This window comes from Lycorma delicatula, chromosome 3 (genome assembly GCF_047948215.1).
Source record: "Lycorma delicatula isolate Av1 chromosome 3, ASM4794821v1, whole genome shotgun sequence".
Lineage (NCBI taxonomy): Eukaryota > Metazoa > Arthropoda > Insecta > Hemiptera > Fulgoridae > Lycorma > Lycorma delicatula.
The window spans coordinates 184,850,790-184,874,133 of record NC_134457.1 but is presented as its reverse complement, the minus strand read 5'-3'; the positions used below and the strand labels follow the sequence as shown (position 1 = coordinate 184,874,133).

The following is a 23,344-nucleotide window of genomic DNA, read 5'->3' as shown; positions in this document are numbered from 1 at the left end:
GTACAAATGGAGGGGTAAATTTGTTGCTTCCTTATGGTTTTTAATCTAAGAAATTGAATAAATGTAGTCCCAGACCTCTATCTCACTTACGTTTTAAGAAAACTATGTAAAACATGAAATGGTTTCGTCGAAAATGCACTTTTTAGGTTTGGAATAAAATAATTTTATTAATTTACCAATGAACAAATAAAAATTTCTAGTTAGTTAACTTTGTACAGAATTTAATTCTGAAAAAGTTGATGTAAATGATTTTTTTAAAAATTATATACAAATTTGAAAAGTACAACTTTAATAAAAAAACAAGACACAAACTGGATCGGAAAAGTGATATGATTTTAGACAGAATACACACTTTCCATCAGTTCTGACTAAAAATTTTAACTTTTATGATTAATGAAATTTAAAAAAATGTTTCTTTTGAAATGCATTCTTGGATGTAGGTTTACAGATATGTTATAAGTATGAAAAAAGATAAATAAAATTATTGATAATAAAAAATACGCTGGCTAGAAAATGGACCTAATATAATAATTAATTAAATATAACAGCAAAATTTAAAAAAATAAAATAACTACATCTCAATAATAACTTTGCTGAATACCTGATAAGATGGTTTTGTTTCTCTATCAAGAATAATTTTAGCTCTTAATTCACCAGTGTCTGCATCAATAGAGAATTCATCTGTTTCTTGAACATTAGAATCATTTACTTTGAAGTGGTATGTAACCCGTCCATTTTCACCAGTATCCTCATCCAAAGCGTTTACAGTCATAACCAACATATCAGCAACATCATTCTGCAAAGAGATTATGTCATCAGAATCATAAAGTACAAATTATATTACTGAAATGAATCTCAAGTGTTAAAAATAACTTTCATAAAATAAAAAATATATTTTTGAAAGTATATAAATAATACAAAATTATCATAGGTTCAGTTTACCAAAAAATCCTCTAGACAAGTATCATAAAAATACTGAAAGAAATAAGCCGATGACCAATTGTTACCTTTTACCTGAATCTATCAAACAATATAATTAAATTTCTAACTAATTAAAGAAATTGTATCAAAATAACAGATATCCATTCTAATTAAATTTAATATACAAGCAACTAACAAATATAAACAGAAAAATAAAATAAGTAGACCTCTGAAATATGTATAGTAGCATTTTGAGATGGAGGAGGCTCAATGAACGTAGGCTGATTCTGATTGACATTCAAAATTGTAATGTCAACTTTTGCTGTATCTGTGAAAGTACCATCTGAAACTTCTACCATCAATGTAAAATGCTGAGGTTTACCAACAAGTGATACAGCAGGTGTTAAAATGCCAGTTACTGGATCCAATTTGAACACATCTGTAACCAAATAATAAATATTTTACTAAAGATAAAATAGTCCAAAAGATTTATTATTAAAAAAAAATCTCAACTATATTTATATTATATAAAAATTAAATAAAACTTATTTATAAACTGCTATAATATAGGGTGGATGAGATCACATAAAATCACTTTCAGATATACGATTAAAAAAGCAAGGTTAAATTTATTACTGGAGGGTATTTATTATTCTGTGACAAGAGTTCATGTCACTTGACTGTAATAAAAATTAACCTACAGTAATTAATTTTTTTTGATGTTTTATTTTAATTTCCTGATTATAAATTGTGTTTGTTATCAAAAGTACTGTATCTAGAATATTAAATTTCTCTAGCATTTAGTCTTAAACTGTAACTTTAAATTGTGGAAAAATTTTACTGTTATAGTTTGTTTTATTTAGCTACATGATTATTTATTTTATATATACTATGCGTACCTTAAACAGAAAAATAAATTGAATTGGATGACTACTATAATACAGGAATTGGGAAACAACTGTTTCTGTTAAAGACAACTTATCTCAGTTATAAATAAAAACTAGCCTAAAATACCAATAGAATCGCATTAAAAAATATTTTTTTAATGTTGTTCCTTCATGATAAAATGTAAATACTACGGTATTAAAATTAATAATAATTCTAATTCTAGGTAACTGAAAATCAAGATCAAGGTCAAAAATTACTTTCAATTTGTAATCTATTTAAAAAAATGAAAATAGACAGCAACAATTTATTTAAAGATGTTAAATTGTTTGACCAGAACTTAGCAATTAACTACGTACACAACTAGTGAATTAATGTACAAATAAATTTTATAAGGGCATAAACTGTTGAAAAACAGTAACTGAGCCATATATGTAAAATTTGATGATTTGGCTGACATTCATTCATTACAAAGAGCAAAGAAAAAATCTGGGAATGATGTTAACACTTGCAATATGGTTTTTATGACATTTGCAAATGAGTTTAAAATTTAATCCTGCTACACCAATAAACATGAATTCAACTCAAAATATAAGACAAAATAATAAATTCATATATTATTATTATTTTTTATTTTGCTTGATGAACTAATTTACCAAAGAAGCTTGGGTGCTGGACTATAGAAACTGAGTTTTGTAGCTTACAAGAATACCTGACCAGAATTCAAACCAGGGACCCCCAGATGAAAGGCCAAGATGCTACCACACCATCACGAAGATCAGTTATATTTTATAATTAATATTATTTATCCCATTCGATCTTAATTACCTACTACCCTTGAATCTGGGTTTGATCAAATCATATCTTATACTCCAATTCCCCAAAACAGGAAATGCATTTTATTGAGATTTTTTTCAATAAAACTAAATAAAATTTACACAAAAATGAACTGTTTTAAAAAAGAAGCCTTTTATACTTATAGTGAATATGAGCAAGGTCAGAGAGACAGGTTGACTTGCAAATAACTGGGTAAATAAGAAATTAATAAATTAGTTTTGTTGTTAATTATTTTAAGGAATTCAAATAATTTTATAACACCTAATATTCAACATTAAAATGACAAATTTCTGTGCGTGAATAACTAGTGACAATTTTATATACCAGAGATTATAGTGCCTCATCTTTTAATTCTTTTACTTAATTTGTTTGGTGAATATTACCGTATTACTTAACAAGATGACAAAAAATTATAATAATTAAAAAACTATATAATAAACTCACAGTAGATAATGCAAAACATAGTCATTCAAAGATCAATAAAGACTTTAGCATATATAAACATTACATATTTGGATATATTGAAAAATTGTATTACATGTCCAAAAAAAGTCAGCCAAAGCAGAAAAAAATATTCATATTGCCTAATACAACAGGTATAAAAGAATATTTTCACCATTGGTATTTAAAAGAAAACAGTTAATTTTTATTCTTGCAAAAATTCACAACTTGATCACTCTAAGAACCTCTTTAAGAATCTCTCTTAGAACACTCTAAGTTAGTTTAAATACTGCTAAAAAAGGTAAGAATCACTTTAATACTAAAATAATATATATCCTGTTTTTTTTTTTCGATGCACTTTCATTGCAATGAAATATAATGAGCAAGTCCTTTGCCCTCCAGATCTACGTTTTATCAAGAGTTGTATAGCAGTTTACCTAATTTTATTTTATATTTAATAAATTTTATTTCTTTTACGACATGGTTTAATCTACATTAAAAACAGATTGACAGCATACAATGGATTCTTAATATACTAACTGTAAAAAAAATATATATTAATAAAAATTTAATCATAGTGAAATATTGTGTGTACTTATAACACCAATGAATTAAGTTATATGAACTATAACATAAAAGAAACAAGAGAGACTACAAAAATATTGACTAACATATTTAAAATTAATGCAGAGTTACTGATTTCACAACCAGCAAACTGATATGAATGAGGAAAATATTTTTCAAATTTAATTGTATGGTCATAATAATTATTAAGACCAATATTCTAAAAACTTCTCTTTACCTTGAAATCAAGCATTGATAACACCAGCCTTTTTTTTAAACAAATGTGCCACTTCATGAGATTTTTCAAGTGTATTAGAAATTTAAATACAATCTAGTTAAAATTTAAATTCATAGATCTAAATACTAGTTCAAACAATCTTTTTAAATAATTTTAATTGATGCTTTAAGTTATCTTTTTATATCTTGAAAATTCAAAGAAGTAATTATTCAACATTAATCATTATAAACTGTACTGCGATGAATTTATTCAGCTCATTACAGAATCTCATTTGTGGTCTGTATATATTAACAGAAAAATAATTTAATTTCGCAGTCTTTATAAAATTACCTCCATCATTGCCTGAAATGATTCTAAAGCGAAGCTGACTAGTAAGATCTTTGTCCTGTGCTCTTAATTGAACTATAGGTGAAGGCGGTGAGAGCAGTATACTTTCAACAATTGACGCAACATAATTATGTTGAGTAAATGTAGGTGCATTATCATTCACATCAGTTAATTTTACTGAAACCTGCACAAAAAATAAATATATATATAAATTAATTAAGCAAATTATGTCTGATAACAATCATAAAGCTGGCTTATAAATCATGGTCATGTTTGACATTTTTCACAATATGAATTGTTTGTACCAAATATTTTTATATTCAGGACTTCAGGGCTTCCGAAGGTTCTCAAAAAACTGATTTAGCTAATATTTTTAGTTTAGTTTAATTATTTTCCTCAATAATGTAAGCATCTGTTTTTAATATGTACCTAAAACAATAAAAATGACAACTATATATATTTTATGATGCTATACATTATTAAGATGTTAATTGTTTTGAGGTTATGAAACATGTATGAATCCATTTCAAACTATCTCACAAAAATATCATTAAATCTGTTTCTGCAATTGCAAACGAACCAAAATTCACATTTTAAAAATCATAAAATAGCTTTCTAACAAAAAATGATAATGCCCAGTCTAATCTGGGGCCTGCTTGTATTTTAGATTTTGGACAAAATTAGTTCTACAAAGATATTGGTGGCATGAAAAAAATCAAATGTGGATACCACATGACTTCCTTGTATTACTACTATTAAATTACATATACACATCTTTAGCTGCATTTCATTTAAACTTATTTCATTTGAAAGTGAGATATGATCCTCCAATTCTTTAATAAAGTGGACAGTTACACAATTGCTAAAATATTACTTTTTATTAATATCAAATATTTATACAATTATTAATTCAACAATCTTACCTGAAATATTATGGTAGAGTAAAAGTCCCTTTATTACTCTTTAAATAAATGTAAGTCTTATATCTATCTATTACTATGTTTTTTAAATTATTATGATGTAACCATCAACAAAATGAAAACAAAAACGAATCAGATGTTTTACCAAATCTGATGTGGACACCACATAACTTACTTGTACACCTATTAAATTACATATATACATTTTTTTTAAATGTATAAAATTTTATTTCATTAATAACTTCTGATATTTTTTAATATTTTTTTTTTATTATTGATAATTATTTATTATAATTTTTTTTTACAATCAGAGGTTAATAATTATTAATAAATCAATATATTATTAAAATTAAAAAAAAAATTAAAAAGAAAATGGGAGATGAATCCTTCCCCTTGCATACCTTCAAATTCATTTTATTATAAATAAGAATGATTTTACATATATGAATTGTATTTTAAAAATCCTGAATAAAAATGTAATCTTATGCCCAAAACAGTATTTTGATTAGCGTTCTTTTTTTATTGGATTGTTGTACTTTTATTTATGCTCTTTATTATTTCTATATTTAATACTGCTTACCTTTATTAGCTGCATTCTTTTGTCTCTTGTTGACATGTTTTGAAACACTCCATTGTCAAAACTTATTGTATTAATATTTTATATTTCTGTTAATTTTTTTATAGCATTTACTCACTGAACCTCCCTATATTTGACGTCAGGCCTTATCTGGCCTTCTTCTTGTTTATTGGTTATTAATGCTTATTCTTATCTTTTAACAATTATTAACAAATAAACAAGAAGAAGGCCAGAGTGGACATAACATCAAATATAGTGAGGGATGTTGACTGAACACTATATAAAGATTAACAGAAATATAAAATATCAGTACAATATGTTTTGACAATGGAGTGGTTCCAAAACACGTCAACAAGAAACAAAAGAATTAAGCTAAGAAAGCTAAGCAGAACGAAATATAGAAGCTATAGTGATCTTAGCAGAAAATATAATAGTAACTCTTACATTAACAATTTTAACTCTTTTATTTTATTGCTGTTTTCATGTTATTTATTAGTTGCAATTCATTATTACATAATTAGTAGTGATTACACTAAATCAAATGTACAATGCTTTTGTACAATTTTTGTTTAACATTTTTTATTATTTAGAATTATAAATTCTTTTCTTTTCTTTTTCTTCAATTGTTTGCATTGTTTATTGTACTATTATTATTACTAATAACACTAACTCAAAATCGGCATTACATGTCCAGTTCCTGGACAAGTTCACAATTTCCTGTATCTTCATTGAAACAGTCACTTTCACTATCACTGTCTAGATCAGAGGTTCCCAAACTTATTTTTCTCATAGACCACTTTCAAAATTTTGCTGGTTCTGGTGGACCCCCTGCAACTACATTTCTACCATATTTCCAGTCGACGGAAAATGTGAAGATTAGATCTAACTATGAAAATTTGCGTTACGGCTGAGTTCCATGAACTAACAGCTTCCAAAAAAAAGTGAGAATTGATTGGTTAATTTTTGATTGACTGTGCTGTGAGTGGATGTCAAAAAAGTAAAGATGGCCAATCAAAAAAAATGCTTCCATCCAACTTTACATTTTTGACATCTACTCACAGCACAAGAAAGCAATCAATTCTCACTTATTTTATTTAGAAAACTTCTCATTCAGAGTGGTAAAAAGCAAAAGAAAAATAGTATATTTTTTTGTGTTGCATTTATTCAAATATGTAATCATTACACTATTAATTATTATTGTTATCATATTGCAATGTAATATAATAAAATTATTGTAATATAATTAAAATTAAACATTAATAACGTAATGTAACTTCTACAATGACAATCACAAAATAGTTACAATTTTAATGGGAGGGATGTACTTGATAGATTGACAGCAAATTATCAATATTTGGCTTCAGTTTTGTTAGGAATAAGCGAAAATCTCCCCGTTCTGTGATATTGAAGTTTTTACAAGTAACAGTCGCTGAGCTTCTTAAAACATTATCTGCCTAGATTGATACGCAAAGTCAAGCCAACATTTTAGTACTTCACTATCGAAACCAGAGGAATTTTCATGGAGCCTTGCTTATGAATTGTGAACCCCCATTTTTTTGTCACGCCAATGTAGACCCCCGTCGAGTCTCCCGTGGACCCCTGGGGGTCCACCTGGACCACTTTGGGAATCAATGGTCTAGATGTATGATAAATTTAACCTTTATTTCGTTGATTAGCTGTAACATCGTCTTTTACTAAGTTTAACCTTTTTTTACAGGTTCGTAATATTGTTTCCAGCCATCCTTCATTCAATTTTTCCTAAGCTAATTTTTTAATATGTGACATAGAAAATGTTGTATATGGTTTATTACTACCAACATGTGTTTTCAGAGCCAACCATACCGTCCCGATCGCATTTAAATAGGGATGGTAAGGTGAAATAAAAAAAAAGTCTAATACAAATATGGCCAAAAAATGACAAACACGAAAAAACTTCTTTCACATATAAATTTTACATGAAAGGTGGAAGTACATTTCATGAATCACTAATAAACAGAACAAATAAAACACACTGTTAATACAAAAATTAAAAACATAATATAATCTCAAACAGTGCAATAAAGTAAAGATTTATTTAATATAACAAAATTATTATAATTACCGGAACTGCTGTCGTCCGTCTCGTTTCTGGAGGTGCTCCATCACTAGCCATAACTTGTACTATTATCTCCTCACGCTCTTCTCTATCAAGAGCTGTAGATTTAGCAACACTTATTTCTCCAGTTTCATAATCAACATTAAATTCTGAACTGTGTTCTCCTATTAAACTATATGTTACTTTACCAAAAACTCCACTATCCTTATCTGTAGCTTGCACTTGTGCAACTACAGTACCTTGTGGTGCATTTTCATGTATTGTAGCTGTATATGAATTCTGTAAAAAGTTAAATATACAGTTATAAAAAGAAAATTGAAAATTGCTTAAATAAATCAAATTTAAATAAATTAAAAGTTTCTCAATATTTTTTTTACAGCACTGTTTATTAAATTAATACTTGATATAAAAATTGAAACATACCTGGTTAAATACAGGATCCATATCATTTATATTAGTAACATTAACAAGAACTAAAGCTGAGGCAGAAAGTTGGGGTACCCCTGAATCATATGCAACTACTGTAAAATTTAAAGAAGGAGTTTCTTCATAATCAATTCTATGAACTGTTCTAACAGCCCCTGAAAATTAAAAAAAAAAATGAATCATTATGAGCTAAAATGGCATAAGCCAAAGGACAAAGAAAAAATATACACATCAAATTTAAGCAAAACAAACAGTATTACAAGAATTAACTGCAACAATTTTTTTCTTCCTTGACTTATGATATAGTTTTTATCTTTATTTTATTTTTGTATGATATATATATATATATATATATACAAAAGTTTAAATCATTATTTAAGATTATTTGTGTAGAAATACTAATAAATACTGCAAAGAGAGATTCTCAATTAGTTTGAATACTCATCAGAGTAAAACAACTGTTAATAAAAAGAAACTTGTTTACCTCTTATACAACTCCCAGTTTAAAAATATGTGCCTACTGCATAGGTTTTCAAAAACAACTCGATAAATTTGGATGAAATTGATAAAGTATGTGACTTCCCAACAGTTTTCGTCAAACGACTTTTTTTTAATTTACAGTGAATCTGTAGAAGTCTGTAAATGTTGTGTACAAAAGATCAGATATAAAAAAAGTTTGGCTGTCTACTTTTTTTAGCCAAAATATATAACTGAAATTTTGGATATTATTAAATATTATGTTCTTTCCAAGTATTTTACAGTCTCAATATTTCCAAATTGATAGGTTTTAAACATATTATATGAAAGTGTAAAAACAACAATTCATTGAATCAATGAAGATTTGATATAAACGATGAAAAAAGTTCTGATGTGTAAAAAATTAATATAGACAAAATATACTTTGTTAAATTTTTACAATAAAGCAGCTATTTGGTTTTAATCTACTGTTCTACTATTATTAAAAGATAAAAAAAGTTACAACAAATATATATTATATAAATATAAATATACACACACAAGTGTACCACAAAGTTTTCTCAAACTTTTATAACCTATTCTACTCGTGAAAATAATATAAAATGTGTATACAAACAAATATCATAAAATGTTTTGTTTGTGAGTTATAGCTAGTAAAATATTGGGTGCGCACATGCGCGCCCAATATTTACTCACACACACACACATTTTTTCCCAAACATTACCATCATGACAATTGAAATTTGCTCATGATGACCAATCCTGTCAATAAATTTGCATAAGGGCAAAAGCTCTTGATATAAGTAATAATCAACACGGTTCCTTTTTTTAAAGTAATACTTTATCTTTTAGTATTACTTTACCTTTTTTTAAAGTAATACTTTAAAAAAAGGAACCGTGGTATATAGGTATAAGTATAGGTATAAGGTATAAGGTATATATTTCAAAAAATATATACCTTTAAATACTCAAAGTGTGTCTGACAATAAAAGAACACATTTATAAAACTGCTAAAAGGAAATACACAAATGCATTAGCAGGCTATAAATATGGGCAGAGTTCTGATACATTCTAGTATCATTTGGGTAGATAAGGTTAAGATTTTAAATAATAAAAAAATCAAGCAATCAACTTAACAAGTAACAAGATTTTTGTTTAAAGATTTTTATAACGAAAAGCAAATAAGGGAAATATACACTATCCTAAACATAAGTGATAAGTCCAAAAAGTTATTTATAATCTTGAAAGCATGAAATCACTCTCAAAAACAATCTTTAAAAAAACATCAATTTGATCTCCAAAATTAACAATTTCTCCAAAATTGATCAATAACAATTATTTAACAATTAAAAAATTTGGAGTCTTACATGTATTTAAAAAAAATAAATAAATTTCAGTAAAAAAAAACCTAATTTGTTTTTCCATTAAAGTCCACCTTATAACAATTATTTTATAATTACAATTTGAAAGGCTTTACTGAATAATATTAAATGGATAATGTTATATTAAGTACTAGGTAGTAAACTACCTAGTTTTTAAAAATAACATAATAAAATTATTATATTAAAATCAACTAAAGTAAAACTACTTTACTATAAAAGGCATGACCACTATTCACAATTGTACTTCTCGAAAACAATTGTATGATTCTGATACAAATTTAATATGATTTCTTGTTACGTTGAATACTACACTTATAAACAATCTATGGCATCCATGAGTTATCTTTACAAAATTATCTCTTAACTTATATTTCTTAACAAAAATTCCAAATCTTATCTCTTAACTAAAACACTTCATAATTTGTTGAGTACTCTCTAGCAGCTGATAACATTAGTGACTATCAACTGCTGGTATGGTGATATTTGCCTACTACCAAACATGTAGTTTCCAGCTCCATTTCCAAATATCGCTCATGTAATATTATTACATGAGCAGTATTTGGCAATACGAATGGCAGTTTTAGTTGTGTTCACATACTAAAATATGATGATGGTTTAGTTTTTGACCAATGAACTGTTAGATAATGGCAATGTGATTTTAAAGTAGTTGACAAAAATAACTGGAATTTCTTTACTGTTGTTTTATCTAATATAAGTACTTATGTTAGATGAAAAAATAAACAAAATTAAAATTAATGATCTATTTGTTTAGAGTAATTATCTAACTGTACCTTTGATTCCTTCTTGAATTCAAACAGTAAAAATGGAATAATTCTGGAATAAACTCACCATCAGAACTCCTACAGAAATCATCGGTATACAGAAACACAGGAGCACTTTGCATCACATTAAAGTCATGAAAATTTCCTATACATGCATGAATGTTTTTATATACTTAAGTATCATTGAACATATGCAGTACTCATATGTGCACACACAAGTGCAATTTCAATTTTTTTGAGATCCAAGACAAAATAATCCTGTTGGATGGTGAACAGTGGTCATGCCTATAAATGTTAAAAATTATATATTAATGAATATGTTACCTGTAGCATTATTTATTTCAAAATATTCACTCATAGGTTCCAGCTCATATTTAGCAATATTTGAATCAAGGTCAGTTGCTGTGAAAGTTCCAACTAGAGTTCCCAGCGGTTGTTCTTCTAACAGGTCAACATTATAATATGGTTGCGATGTGCTCCAAGGTGGAGTAAAAACAGGTGCAAAATCATTTACATCAATTATCGTAACAACCAGTGTTCCTGAAGCATAATTACATAATAATTCATCATTATGTTTGTTATAGATGAATATATAAGCAGATATATAATATATCCAAATACCTATTAAAACCGAGTAATAGACATGAATTTGGACTAATTGAAAAATAAATCAAGATTAATCATTTAAATAATTAATGATCACTACACACCACTTCTACTCATACAGTATTAGTCAACAAAAATATATAATTCAGCCACTTTTTAATTAACAACCAATTTCAGCAGAACTATCATACAAATTAGAGTTAATATAATAATTTAATAACAATAAATAAAAAACCTCTACAATAAACTAAAATGAAATTATTAAATAAAGCAACAAAAATGGCAATAGTCTCACATGTATCTGCAATGATATTCATTCTAAGTCGACTATAGATAGCAGAATAAAACGCTTCAAAATGTTCCTGAATTTTCAGAGCCTTCTATTTGAAACAGTACTTATATCACAACCAAAAGATGTCCTCTGTTCAAGGAAATACAGATTAGTCGTAAATATTTATATATATGGCCAAAAAATTAAAGCGATTGTAAAATAATTATATAAATAATTACTAACTGAATAATAAACTACTATTCTGTAAATTCTAATATGACATATCAATAATAATTTGTAATTCTTATAGTAATTTTTTTCTGGGTGAAATATGCTTCAGCGTTATCATTGCCTGGACATGACACATATGTTACAATAAATAAACAGATTTTAACTCTTAATCAGAACATTTTACTTCTTAATTCATACAGTAGGTTGTTGTACATATTACACCACTAGCTTGGTGATCGTTTCTTTGTAACTTAATAATTTTATAACTCAGACTGTAATGATAACCAATAAATTTATTATTTCTTCAAAAAAATATATATTTTTTTATTTCTCATATATTTATACTACAATAATACTATGGGATACACTAATTTAATATAGAAATATTGCTTCTGATTTTAATGACCCAACTTCAAAAAGTTCTATCATGTAAGCCCTTTATTATCATTCATCAGAAAAAATAGAATTAAAAATTTTAAGAAACCATGAAGAAAAAATCTTAAAAAATGTGAAATAATTGTATTTTTACCTTATAATCCTCTGTACATTGTGGTATTATTTTTAAGACAATAAAATTTAAGATTTTGTGATTAACCATCATGCATGACTATGATGATAACTAAAACTTATCTATGTAATCTACAGGTCACGCAAGATAGTCAATCAAAATCTTAAATTTTATTGTCTAAAAAACAATTTCACAATGTCACAGAGGATTATACGGTAAAAATACAGTTATTTAATTATTTCACTTTTTTAACGGTTTTTTTTTTCATAGAGGGTTTATTCATTTTATCTTTATTTATTACTTTTTAAAGATTAGTAGGCATGAGCCCAACAGTGGGACGTTTATAGGCTAATGATGATGATGAAAATTCACTACACTTGACCAGCATAAATTATTTAATAATCCACACAATAATGTAGCCTTGCTGGAGTTAGAAAGACTTAGAACATCACAAGCCATCTTGAAGAAACATATCTTCTACAGCACCCCTTGGCAGCTTATAACCGTAAAAGTAATCTAAGAACCTGCTCTGAGATGATACCTACGAAATGCAAAACACAGCATCGAAATCGGCCCAGTAAATTTTGAGAAAAATGGTAACAGACATACAGACAAACACACACACATACACACACAATCTCTTACCCCTAACGCATATACCATCTCCATACCGTCACGAGTAAAAATAGATTCACATTGCTTTCATACCTGTACTTTACAACTCTATAACGAAAATCGTCTCAATAGTCAAAAAGATTTTGAGCCAGCCAGACAGACATAAAACATCAAGTGCTGACTGAGTATTGAATATTAACAACTCTCATCTAAATGCAATCACAAATAATACAGAAAAATTTAAAGGCAGCTAGAATTTACAGAAAGCTTTCTTTTAAGATCTAGTAATATTTTTCTCGCTATGTAATAAATTATTCTTGTATCCGATTTAAATGCAAAACTAATTTAATTTATTTTTTTATTAATTACCATTCAGATTAAAGAAATGTCAATAATTTTTAAGGTAAAAAAAAACTACTTTCACTAACTAAATTAAGACAAAAAGCTAGAAAAATAAAATAAAGTAATCAAATTTAAAGAACATCTATTTTGTCTAATGAACCTAATATATACATAGAGAAAAATTAAAATGTAAAAATAAAAGAAATTTATTTAGGAAATTTATACCTCTTCCTTGTTGTAATTTAGGAGCAGTGATATCAGACACAATAACAGTTATTCTTACAACAGATGCCACATCTCTTTGCAATGGTTGAGCTACAATTACATCACCTGTCATCTGATCAATTCTGAAGAAATCCTGTAATAATTTAAAGCATTTATTTATTAAAATGAAAAAGGTTATTGTTTTCTGTAATAAACATATGTTATTCTGTTCTGATAAATAGTGTTATAAAAGATAATAAAACTGATAGGCAATATCATTATGCTATGTTACACTGACTATAATTTAAATTCTTATTTCAAAAGAAGTACACGTACAGCAAAGCATAAATTGAAGTGGATCGATTAAGTATTTTAAAATGTAAGTAAAAATGTTGTTAAAGTTAAAAGAGCTATTAAATTATAATGTACCTTAAAAGAGTTATCACCAGTAACTTCTTTTCCGTTTTTATCAACAGCAGTAATAGGTTCATCAGAAAAATAGTTTAAGGCATCTGATGAATTAACATCTAGATCTTTAGCTATAAGGCGGTAAATAACTGTTTCAACAGCTGCATCTTCTCCTACCTAAAAAAAAAGCAAAGTAAGTTTTGATTAGTTATAAATTAATAAATGTTAAATTTAATATTATTAATAAAATAAAAATTACAACAAAGATGTTATACTTTTCTGGCACGGTTATTTACTTTTATATAGAGGGAAAATAATAATAATTGAAAGAAGTATAAAAATTCAAAAAATCAATATTTTTTTTCTACTCCCCAGCCTTAAAATCACCTACCAAAATTATTTTTTGATTTTTTTTATATTAATTATGTTAAATGGAAGAAACTAAAAATACTCCACTGAAAAATGTACACAACCAATAAAAGATTACCTAAGGTTTCCTTTTGGGGGTGGGGGTGAATTATAATGATTTTTTTATTGTAGTATTGTTATTAAAAGGTTAAATAAATCAACCATTTTTTTTTTTTTAGTTCTAAAAATTGATATTTTTTATTGGCTCGCCTAAAAAACTTTTTTGGGGGTCATTTGCACTACTACTATGTGTAGGAACAATTTGATTAAAAAACATACAATAAATAAAGATAGTTTTTTTAGTTCTGGGGAAAAGGAGAAAAAGTTTTTCAAAAATGGTAAAGTAAGTATGTACACATGTATGAGCTTAATATAAAGTTTGATTATGTTTGCAAAATTCTGAGAATACTGACCCCAAAGAAACTGTCTACACCACCCCCTGGAGATATTGACCTCAAATGTTTACCAACAAACTGCCCCACGTACATGTGTCTGTACGAAATTTCATCAAAATCAGTTTATCAGTTTATGGAGTCAAAAGTTATTATGCTTCAAACACGCCAACACACGTACATATGTATATATGTACGAACATTATCCCTCTCTTTTATTTTTATTTTATGGTGGGGGGGGGGGTCTTTGAGTCATGAAATAAGAAATAAAAAAAAAACCAATCCCATTTTTTTGACAGATTACAATACTTTCCTTCTCGTAGCATAGCTCTAGAGCTATGATGCCAGGAAAATAATACAATGTAGTGAAATTTTGTAAAAACATCAGTTGTCTAATAACTAAGAATTAACTTACCTTGCATGTAAGGCCTTAAAAAAATTTTGTTAACTGTCTTTTGTAATTTTTTGGAAAGAATTATTTTTTTATATTAACGCGAAGTTACAATTTTTATATATTAAATAGGCTTATAGCCAATATATTTGATGAAACAATAAAAATAATTGGTACTAAAAAAAATTATGGAAATTTCTATTGTTTCAATTTGAGAGAATTTTTACGAATTGTATCTTCAGATGTAAATTGTAGTTGTAACATTTTATCGGTAAACATTTCAATAAGCTGAACGTGAATTTCATCTGGTAACTTAGCAGCTGCAACATTTTCACTAAATGAATTTAATATCTATCTCTTCTAGAAATCATTTTTATCTTCTGGGAAATACTCCACCAACTGAATTTTTAGCTCATGCAAATGCATCTTCAAGCTATCCAAACTGTGATGAATAATAGTGTCTTCATCCAAATTTTTCTCAATATGATCAGAAGTGAATGGAAATCACGTCCTTGTAAATTCACATTCTAGTTGTTTCTGTGAAAATACATCAGCTCAGTAAGCCAACAGTAACGTATACTCATTATTCTGTAAAAAACATTGAGAATGGTGTTTGTTTATCCTGGAAAAATATTAACTCATCTCATACACGGGTTAACACTTTCCCTCATGATAACAATCTGACTTCTGTATGGAAAAGAAGAGGTTTCTTCTTTTCACCCATTTCATCGCATAGTTCATCAAACTGCCTATTCTGTATTGGTCAACTTTTATTAAAATTAACCATTTTTACAGCTTAACAAAGAATGTTTTTAGATTTTTCAGCATATTTTTTGGGGCAAAAGCATGTCTGTGAAGGAAGCAGTGCGTCCATTCCGCCCTTGATATAAGACGATCTTTTAATTTTTACAGAAATTCACTGTTTTTTCCTGTTATCACCTTTGCACCATCACTACATACTGCAATATATTTTGTCCATTCTGTTATAGTTTATAATAGTTTCATAAAAAGCATCTAAAAGACATTGTCCTGTAACATGACTAGGTATTGATTTGCAAAACAACATATTTTATTGGATTGATTTGTCCCTATTACATTTATATCTCATAAGAACCAACAAATGTTTCAAATTGAATCCATCAAAACCATCTGTGGATATATCAAATTAAATACTTAAAAATTCACTTGAACTCACTTGCTGAATTATCTGATCACAAACACTGGCAGTCATGTCATTGATTCCTCTTAATACTGTCGTTAGAAAGGAGAATTTAAAAAAAAATGTTTTGCTTCTTCCTTGCCTATTAAAACACTGACCATATCAATTGGAGCAGGCAATATGAGGTTTTCTGCAATTGTATGAGGTTTGGACATTTTAGTTATTCTTAATGCTATGAGATAAGATGCTTGAAGTATATAAGATGCACCAAGTGTATTTTTATCAGTATGGCTTGATTTACAGATAAAAGCTTGTTGATTTCTCAAAGTAAGTAATTTTCTTTCGAAACATTCCAAGGGTTTACTTTTATGATCCAGATGTTTAGTCTCTAAGTGTCAAATTAATTTTTGTGGCTTCATGCTTTGATCAGAAAGGACTTGAAAGCAAACAACGCACTGAGGCTTTCTATCCAATGAGGTAAAACCAAAATTTAAATAACTGTCAAGTACAACCTTGTCTTTTTACCAATCAATTCACTGGATGTAGATGGCTCTCTTCATTTTTAAAAAATTTTATCCATTTTCCATAAGAATCTAATTGAAAAAAAATACAGTTACACTGTTTGACTGCACACTAAAAAACCTAAACCTAAATTATTAATTTTAATGAAACTACGCTTTTAAAAACTTAAATAAAGGCACCGAACATAAGCTTGGCATTCAAAACTAAACTGATTTTCTGCAATCCCTTACGCCTCTTTATACTGCTCTCACAACAAATATTATACAAATAGACCAAATTACAAGGAGCATGTACAAATCAAGTTAAAACCTGCAAAATGCTCTTGTACACTTTATACATGTTGGTCATACCCATTGCTATCAACGCAGCTAAATATTTTTAACTAGGTGTCATTGGGTTGTGGTTGGGGATCACAAAATATTCATTATATATTTTTTTTAAATTTTTGTAGTTGATGGAGCAAAAACGGTTGAGAAACACTCATCTAGAAATATCTATTGGAGAATCTGTTGGAAAGGAATGCATCTAATCGGTACTAGCACACACATGGAGCTTTAAAAAATAACTGTCTAACTGAAGTAGCATAATGTAAGTAAAGCAATGAGAATAAAAGTAATTAACCAATCTAAAACAACTTATCAATTTACACCATTTGTCGTAGACTTTCTTGTGGCAGTAATGAAGGTATAGCACCTAGGGAACTAAGATCACTAATCAGTTTCACTTCCTTTGAGAATAACAAAATTCATTACACAACCAAGCCATGTGAAGTAGAGTGAGAGTGTCAAATCTAAAACTGAAAGTTTCTTGCGTTTTGATGGATTTGGCATGCTTAAGTGCAAAAGTATATTCTGTTTGGTGAATAATGAGAAAAGACTTCTTTGCTTTCCTAAGTAAGCCTGGCATAGAATACTTTTTATTTAATGAATAGCTACGCCACTGATATAAATGAGTTAGTTGGTTTTCATGTCAGGTTACTGCAATCTTTTTTATTATGGCACTTAACATGAGGAAAGTAAAGCAAATTTACAATATTTGAATGCTCACTGAACAAATGAAAAGAATAATGAAATAAGACACTCTTTAAACTTATTAAAATATTAAATGACTTGTTTTTATATGACAGGACATTTCTTCCAAAGTTCTCTCAGAGCTAATTAATGGTTTCCTCAGTGGAGTATCCAATAGCATTATTATCAATGACGTGCATCTTAAAACAGTTAGAAAAACCCTTAAGTATGTAATCAAATAATACGTTTGCTTTACATTTTGTAAAATTCATACTGTACAATTTCAAGTTTTGAATGATATGAAATTTGCAATCAAACTAAATTTATAAAAATAACATATTAAACAAACAACAAACATTAACAAGAATGTAATGTATTATTCAGTTACATAATTAAGAGATTTCCTAACCTCTTTACGGCAGGCAGGATTGACTACAGTGCTATCAGACACTTCTCTGTTGAAGGTGTTAATAATCATAATTAGCTCATTAAGAGCATTGAAAAAAAAGTTTTATAAATCTAAAAGCAAGTTATTTATTTGTAGCAACATCTATTATTTCTTAAATTAAAATATTTACCATTTTCATTAAGAAGGTGGTGTCAAACCTTCTTAGTGAAAAAAAAAATTTCTGAGATCTGCTTATTCTAGATGCATTTCTCAAAAAAATAAATAAATAAAATACAAGATCATGAAGTTAAACGTATTTCCTTTCAGTAAACTTTTTTTTAAAATTTATATGGTGAGGATGAAGTTTAGCAAGAAAGAGTTTCAAGAAATTAAAATTGAAGGAAAGAGATTATTTATAGCTTTCACAAAAACCTTTTTGAAATTTAAAATTTAGATTCATTTTCCCTTCTTACAAATCAATTCTCAGATGATTTTTGGTAAAAGATTTCAGGGGAACAAAAATAAAGTAAATAAAATTTAAAAGCATTTTCATAAAAAATATGTTTTAAAGAAAAATCACTATTATGAACACAGGTGTCTACATGCTCTGATCTAAATCTGGGTTTAATTATGGATTGAAAACAATAAGTTTGCTTACCTCTGCTCTTTGAGTAGGTGGAGAAAAGAATGGTACTTTATCATTACTGTTTTCAATATTCAATGATACTGTAGTTGTTCCAGTCAATGGAGGTGTACCTGAAATACAAGAATGAAATTAGGTACATGTGAAACATATAAATTTTACTAAGATATAACAAGATTTCCAATTTAAGTTCACCCACCAGTAACCAATAAAATATCAGTATCAGTATAGCCTTTGGCAAGTTACCAAAGCCTTTTTTCTAGATCTAAATTTTCTAAGTCTTAGATTTAACTTAAGGCTTGGCATTTTTACCAGATCACAAAAGTCATCTCTCATAACCAGCAGTTATGAGACAATTAAACTTTTTTTCAGTAGTAGCTTAAAAAAAAACTTTTGTGAACTTCACTATTGTACACACAAGTCGCTGACAAGTAACTAAATATTTTCAATTCACATATTCTAAATGAACAATAAAATCAGGATAATATGATAACATTGCACTTACACCTATTTAAAAGTTCTAGTTGAAAAATTCTAATAAGCTATTAAGGTAAATATTAAGATTTACAGTCCCTTAGACAGTTCAAGAACAAAAGTTGGAAAACAAAAATTTAATTAAAATAATATTTAGTTATAAAATGAATAATTATCATTTTTACAGCTTTTTTTTAACCTCTGGGAACAGGTATTACTTCAGAGGATGAGATGAATGACAATTTTGTAGCGTCGTAAAAATGCCATGCCTTACTGGGATTTGAACCCAGGACCTCCAGATGAAAGGCCAAGACCATTTTTATAGCTTAAAGTTACATAAATTACACCCAAAAAATGTAACTAACCTCCATCAACAGCAATGACTTGAATAGCATAAAATGACCTAAGATCATAATCAAGTTTTGATGAAACGCTGATTACACCAGTCATGTTATCTATAGAAAAATCATCAAAAGCACCTTTCTCAATTCGATAAACTACATTTGCATTTATACCAGAATCTGCATCCTCTGCTTTCACTTTTTCTACACTTGTACCTAAAAAAAATTAAAATTGACAAGAATTTAATCATACAATGCATTAAAAATAGAATTCTATGGTAAAGAATACCATCAATTATTGAAATCTTTTACAAATTTTTATTTCCTAAACTGCTTTTAGTAATAGTAGTTTATATTTAATCAAATTTTTCTGTAGCAGAACTCACTGAAAAGTATAAGAAAACTATTATAATAATATCCATTTAAAAAAAGATAATCAACAGATCCTGGAATAGAAAAATTTTAATAAACATATAAATTATACATTATTTTCAGATAACATTAGGCTGATACTGTTAATATTTATTTTTTATCTGTTAAAACATGGAACTATCCCTTTTCTCCATCAGGCACAATGGAACGTTGATTAATATGATTAAATACCCTATTACAAAATATACAACTGCGATAATAGTAATAGCAGCTTCAGCAGTAGTAGTAGTATTACTTTAGTATACTAATACTAATTAGTTTCCAAGTAAATACTTGTACTTTTGAGCTAATTACATAACAGGTCATTATAATCTCTTCTATTTTTATGCATGCCATATGAAAAACTTCCCTCCACTGAAGAATAATGTTTTATTCCAAGCTTTGAGAAGTTAAAATTAATGCTACAAGTTATACATTGGTGGCTGAGTGCATTTCTATTAATAGTGTTTTACTGGAACTGTTTGTAATAGACACTAATCAAACTGAAGAGGATGGGTAAATATCCATTTGAAATGCACTGCTATACACATGCCAGTAATTAGAAGCTGATTAGTTTTTTAATATGAGCAGTACTAGTTCTGATAGTAAACTAAAAACTTATACATCTGTTCAGAACTACAAAATCAGAAAAAACTAAAAAGAAAAAAAAAACAACTACATAATGCTAAATTCCATAAAATGAAATTATTTAATTTACTCTTACCTGGATCCTCCAATCCAGTTAAGACTAAATTAAGGAATTTAAAGGCTAATTTTATTTAATACTTTTTAATAAAAGTTAAATACAGTTTACTTCTTTACATCTCTGGTTTACTTTAAATAAAACTACTTACATTCTTTTAAAATTTAAAAAAAAATCCAAGTGAATTTATTTGTTTTTATTATTTAAGAATTGGAAATTAGTTAATTAGTTTTCATAAATATAGTTAGTTACATTCAGAAGTATTAAAAAAATAAACACAAGGGTGGAGTGTAAAGTTCCAGGCCTCACACAGAGATGGTATTAGTATGCTTAATTTCTCAATGGTATCACATGATTCCATTCTTCATTACTTTACGATAAGAGTTTCAATTACCTGCATCACTTAGTATAGTATTTACAGTCAATTAAAGTGGTTTTTTTTACAGTCCATCAAAGTGTACAAGTAGGATGTTTTTTTGCAAAATGGAAAAACGGGAAATTTGTGCAGAGATTAAATACTTTTTTCTGAATATCTATTTTTCTTTTTATATAAGTTCAAAGAAAATTAAAGAATAGATTGATACAACATCAATCTCCCAATTTGGGAGACTCTTCTCCATCAAATACAACAGTTATATGTTGGGTTGTAGAGTTTAAAATGGGTCAAACACATACTAGTGAGTGATAAACTACACAATGAACTATGACAGAAATGATTGAAAAAGTATGTAAAATCATTTTAACAGTTTGACAAGTGACAGTAAATGAGTTAGCAGAATCTGAAGGCATGCCAACAGAATGCGTGCACAATATTTTGCACAAACATTTGGACATGAACAAGTTGTGTGCTAGATGGGTGTCACATTTGCACATGCCCAAAACAGTGCCAAAAAACCATTCAAGTGATTGTCTCAAGCTCTTTCAGTACAATCCAGAGGAATTTTTATGTTGATTTATGATGATGAGACTTGGGTTCATCATGACACACCCAAGACAAAATAGCAGTCAAAACAATGGGTTTAAAAGGTCAACCTGTGCCAAAAAAAAGCAAAAAGCGTCTATGCTTGCCCAACCAGAAACAGTGCTGAAAAAACATTTCAAACAATTGTCTTGAGCTCCTTTGGCTCAATCCAGAGGAATTTTTACATCAATTTGTGATAGCTGATGAGACTAATCTGGCTCCCAGTGACTATACTTGTTCCTAACCTAAAAAATGGCTTGGATGAAAGAGAATTTCAACCAATAATGAAGCTACTACTGCTACCATAGATGGTTATTTTAAGGAGTTGGATAAATTGACGTACTGAACTGGCATAAGTACTTTTGTGGAACACTGGGCTAAATGTATAGACCTTAATGGTGACTTATGTTGAAAAAATAAAAAGGAATAGCTAAAGTCAAAACAGATACAACCCACAGGATATTGATATCGATATATTGTTTGTTGTTAAAGAATATTCTATTAAGCTGTCACACAAAAAGAGTAGAGATAAAATATTCTAACTGAAACAAAATAGTTTTTGTTCTCCATTAGTCAAAATTAAAAATTACTTCATTAAAATAAAAAACACACATCATATAAAGCAACTTATTACTCACCAATTGGTGTGTCTTCTTTAACTGTAGCTACATAACTTTCCCTTTCAAAAACTGGATGATTATTATTAACATCTAAAACTGTTATGTTAACAAGACATTTTGATGTAAAAACTCCATCACTTGCCTAAAATAATAAAGAAACTGTGTAATTTTTGATTATACATACATTCTTTAAAAACTGGAATGGAAAAATGATTGTTTTCAGTATCATGAAATCTTTAGGTTTAAGCACTGAAATATTACATTTTTCAATTACTTGAAAATTTAGCATACTGTCTATTACTACAAAACTTTTGCTTATGTAGAATTACAATCCCATTCGACTGTCAGTTCATGTGTTACAGCTCATTTCTTTAGTGAATTTACCAATGAAAAAGATAATCTTTTGACAATGATCCTCATCAGTATAGCAGAACCATTAATTTTTGTATGTTAAACCTTGAATTGAATTCATTATTTAAATCAAAATTACACAGTTCACAATTCTTTCAAAAGATTGTATAGATATGTCTTCATTATTTTCATTATGTATTTTTACTTTTATCACCCAAATCAATCATAAATGATAAAGACCTAACTAAGAATGTTTACTGTCTAAACACAGATGTTGCTAGATTATTGAGTCCTGTTAACAAACAGTTTAAAATGTATTTTTCTGATAGCACACGTATTAAAAGCTAACTTTGAAATCTTTTATTCTTGGGAGATCAGTTTATTTTTAATGTTCTAAACTAGTTATTTTTTTTTATCTACCAGACTTACAATTTCAAGAATGAATTACAAGACTTGATTTTTAGAGTGAAAAGTTTCTAGAAACATGAATTTGACTGTCATTTAACCTTATCA

The 23,344-nt window shown here is 27.8% G+C and overlaps 1 protein-coding gene across 1 annotated transcript in view; it reads right to left on the bottom strand.

The window, feature by feature from the left end:
- Positions 1-23,344, bottom strand: part of Cad87A (cadherin 87A) — a 233,733-nt gene that overhangs the window by 43,717 nt on the left and 166,672 nt on the right. Inside the window, exons 15-25 of the mRNA XM_075361171.1 lie at positions 22,499-22,622; positions 19,810-20,001; positions 18,986-19,083; positions 14,079-14,234; positions 13,671-13,803; positions 11,197-11,412; positions 8,229-8,386; positions 7,812-8,084; positions 4,217-4,397; positions 1,149-1,360; positions 602-796 (exon numbers count right to left, since the gene is read on the bottom strand). Coding sequence (XP_075217286.1) covers positions 602-796; positions 1,149-1,360; positions 4,217-4,397; positions 7,812-8,084; positions 8,229-8,386; positions 11,197-11,412; positions 13,671-13,803; positions 14,079-14,234; positions 18,986-19,083; positions 19,810-20,001; positions 22,499-22,622 — 1,938 coding nt within the window. The remainder of the gene's footprint in view (positions 1-601; positions 797-1,148; positions 1,361-4,216; positions 4,398-7,811; positions 8,085-8,228; positions 8,387-11,196; positions 11,413-13,670; positions 13,804-14,078; positions 14,235-18,985; positions 19,084-19,809; positions 20,002-22,498; positions 22,623-23,344) is intronic.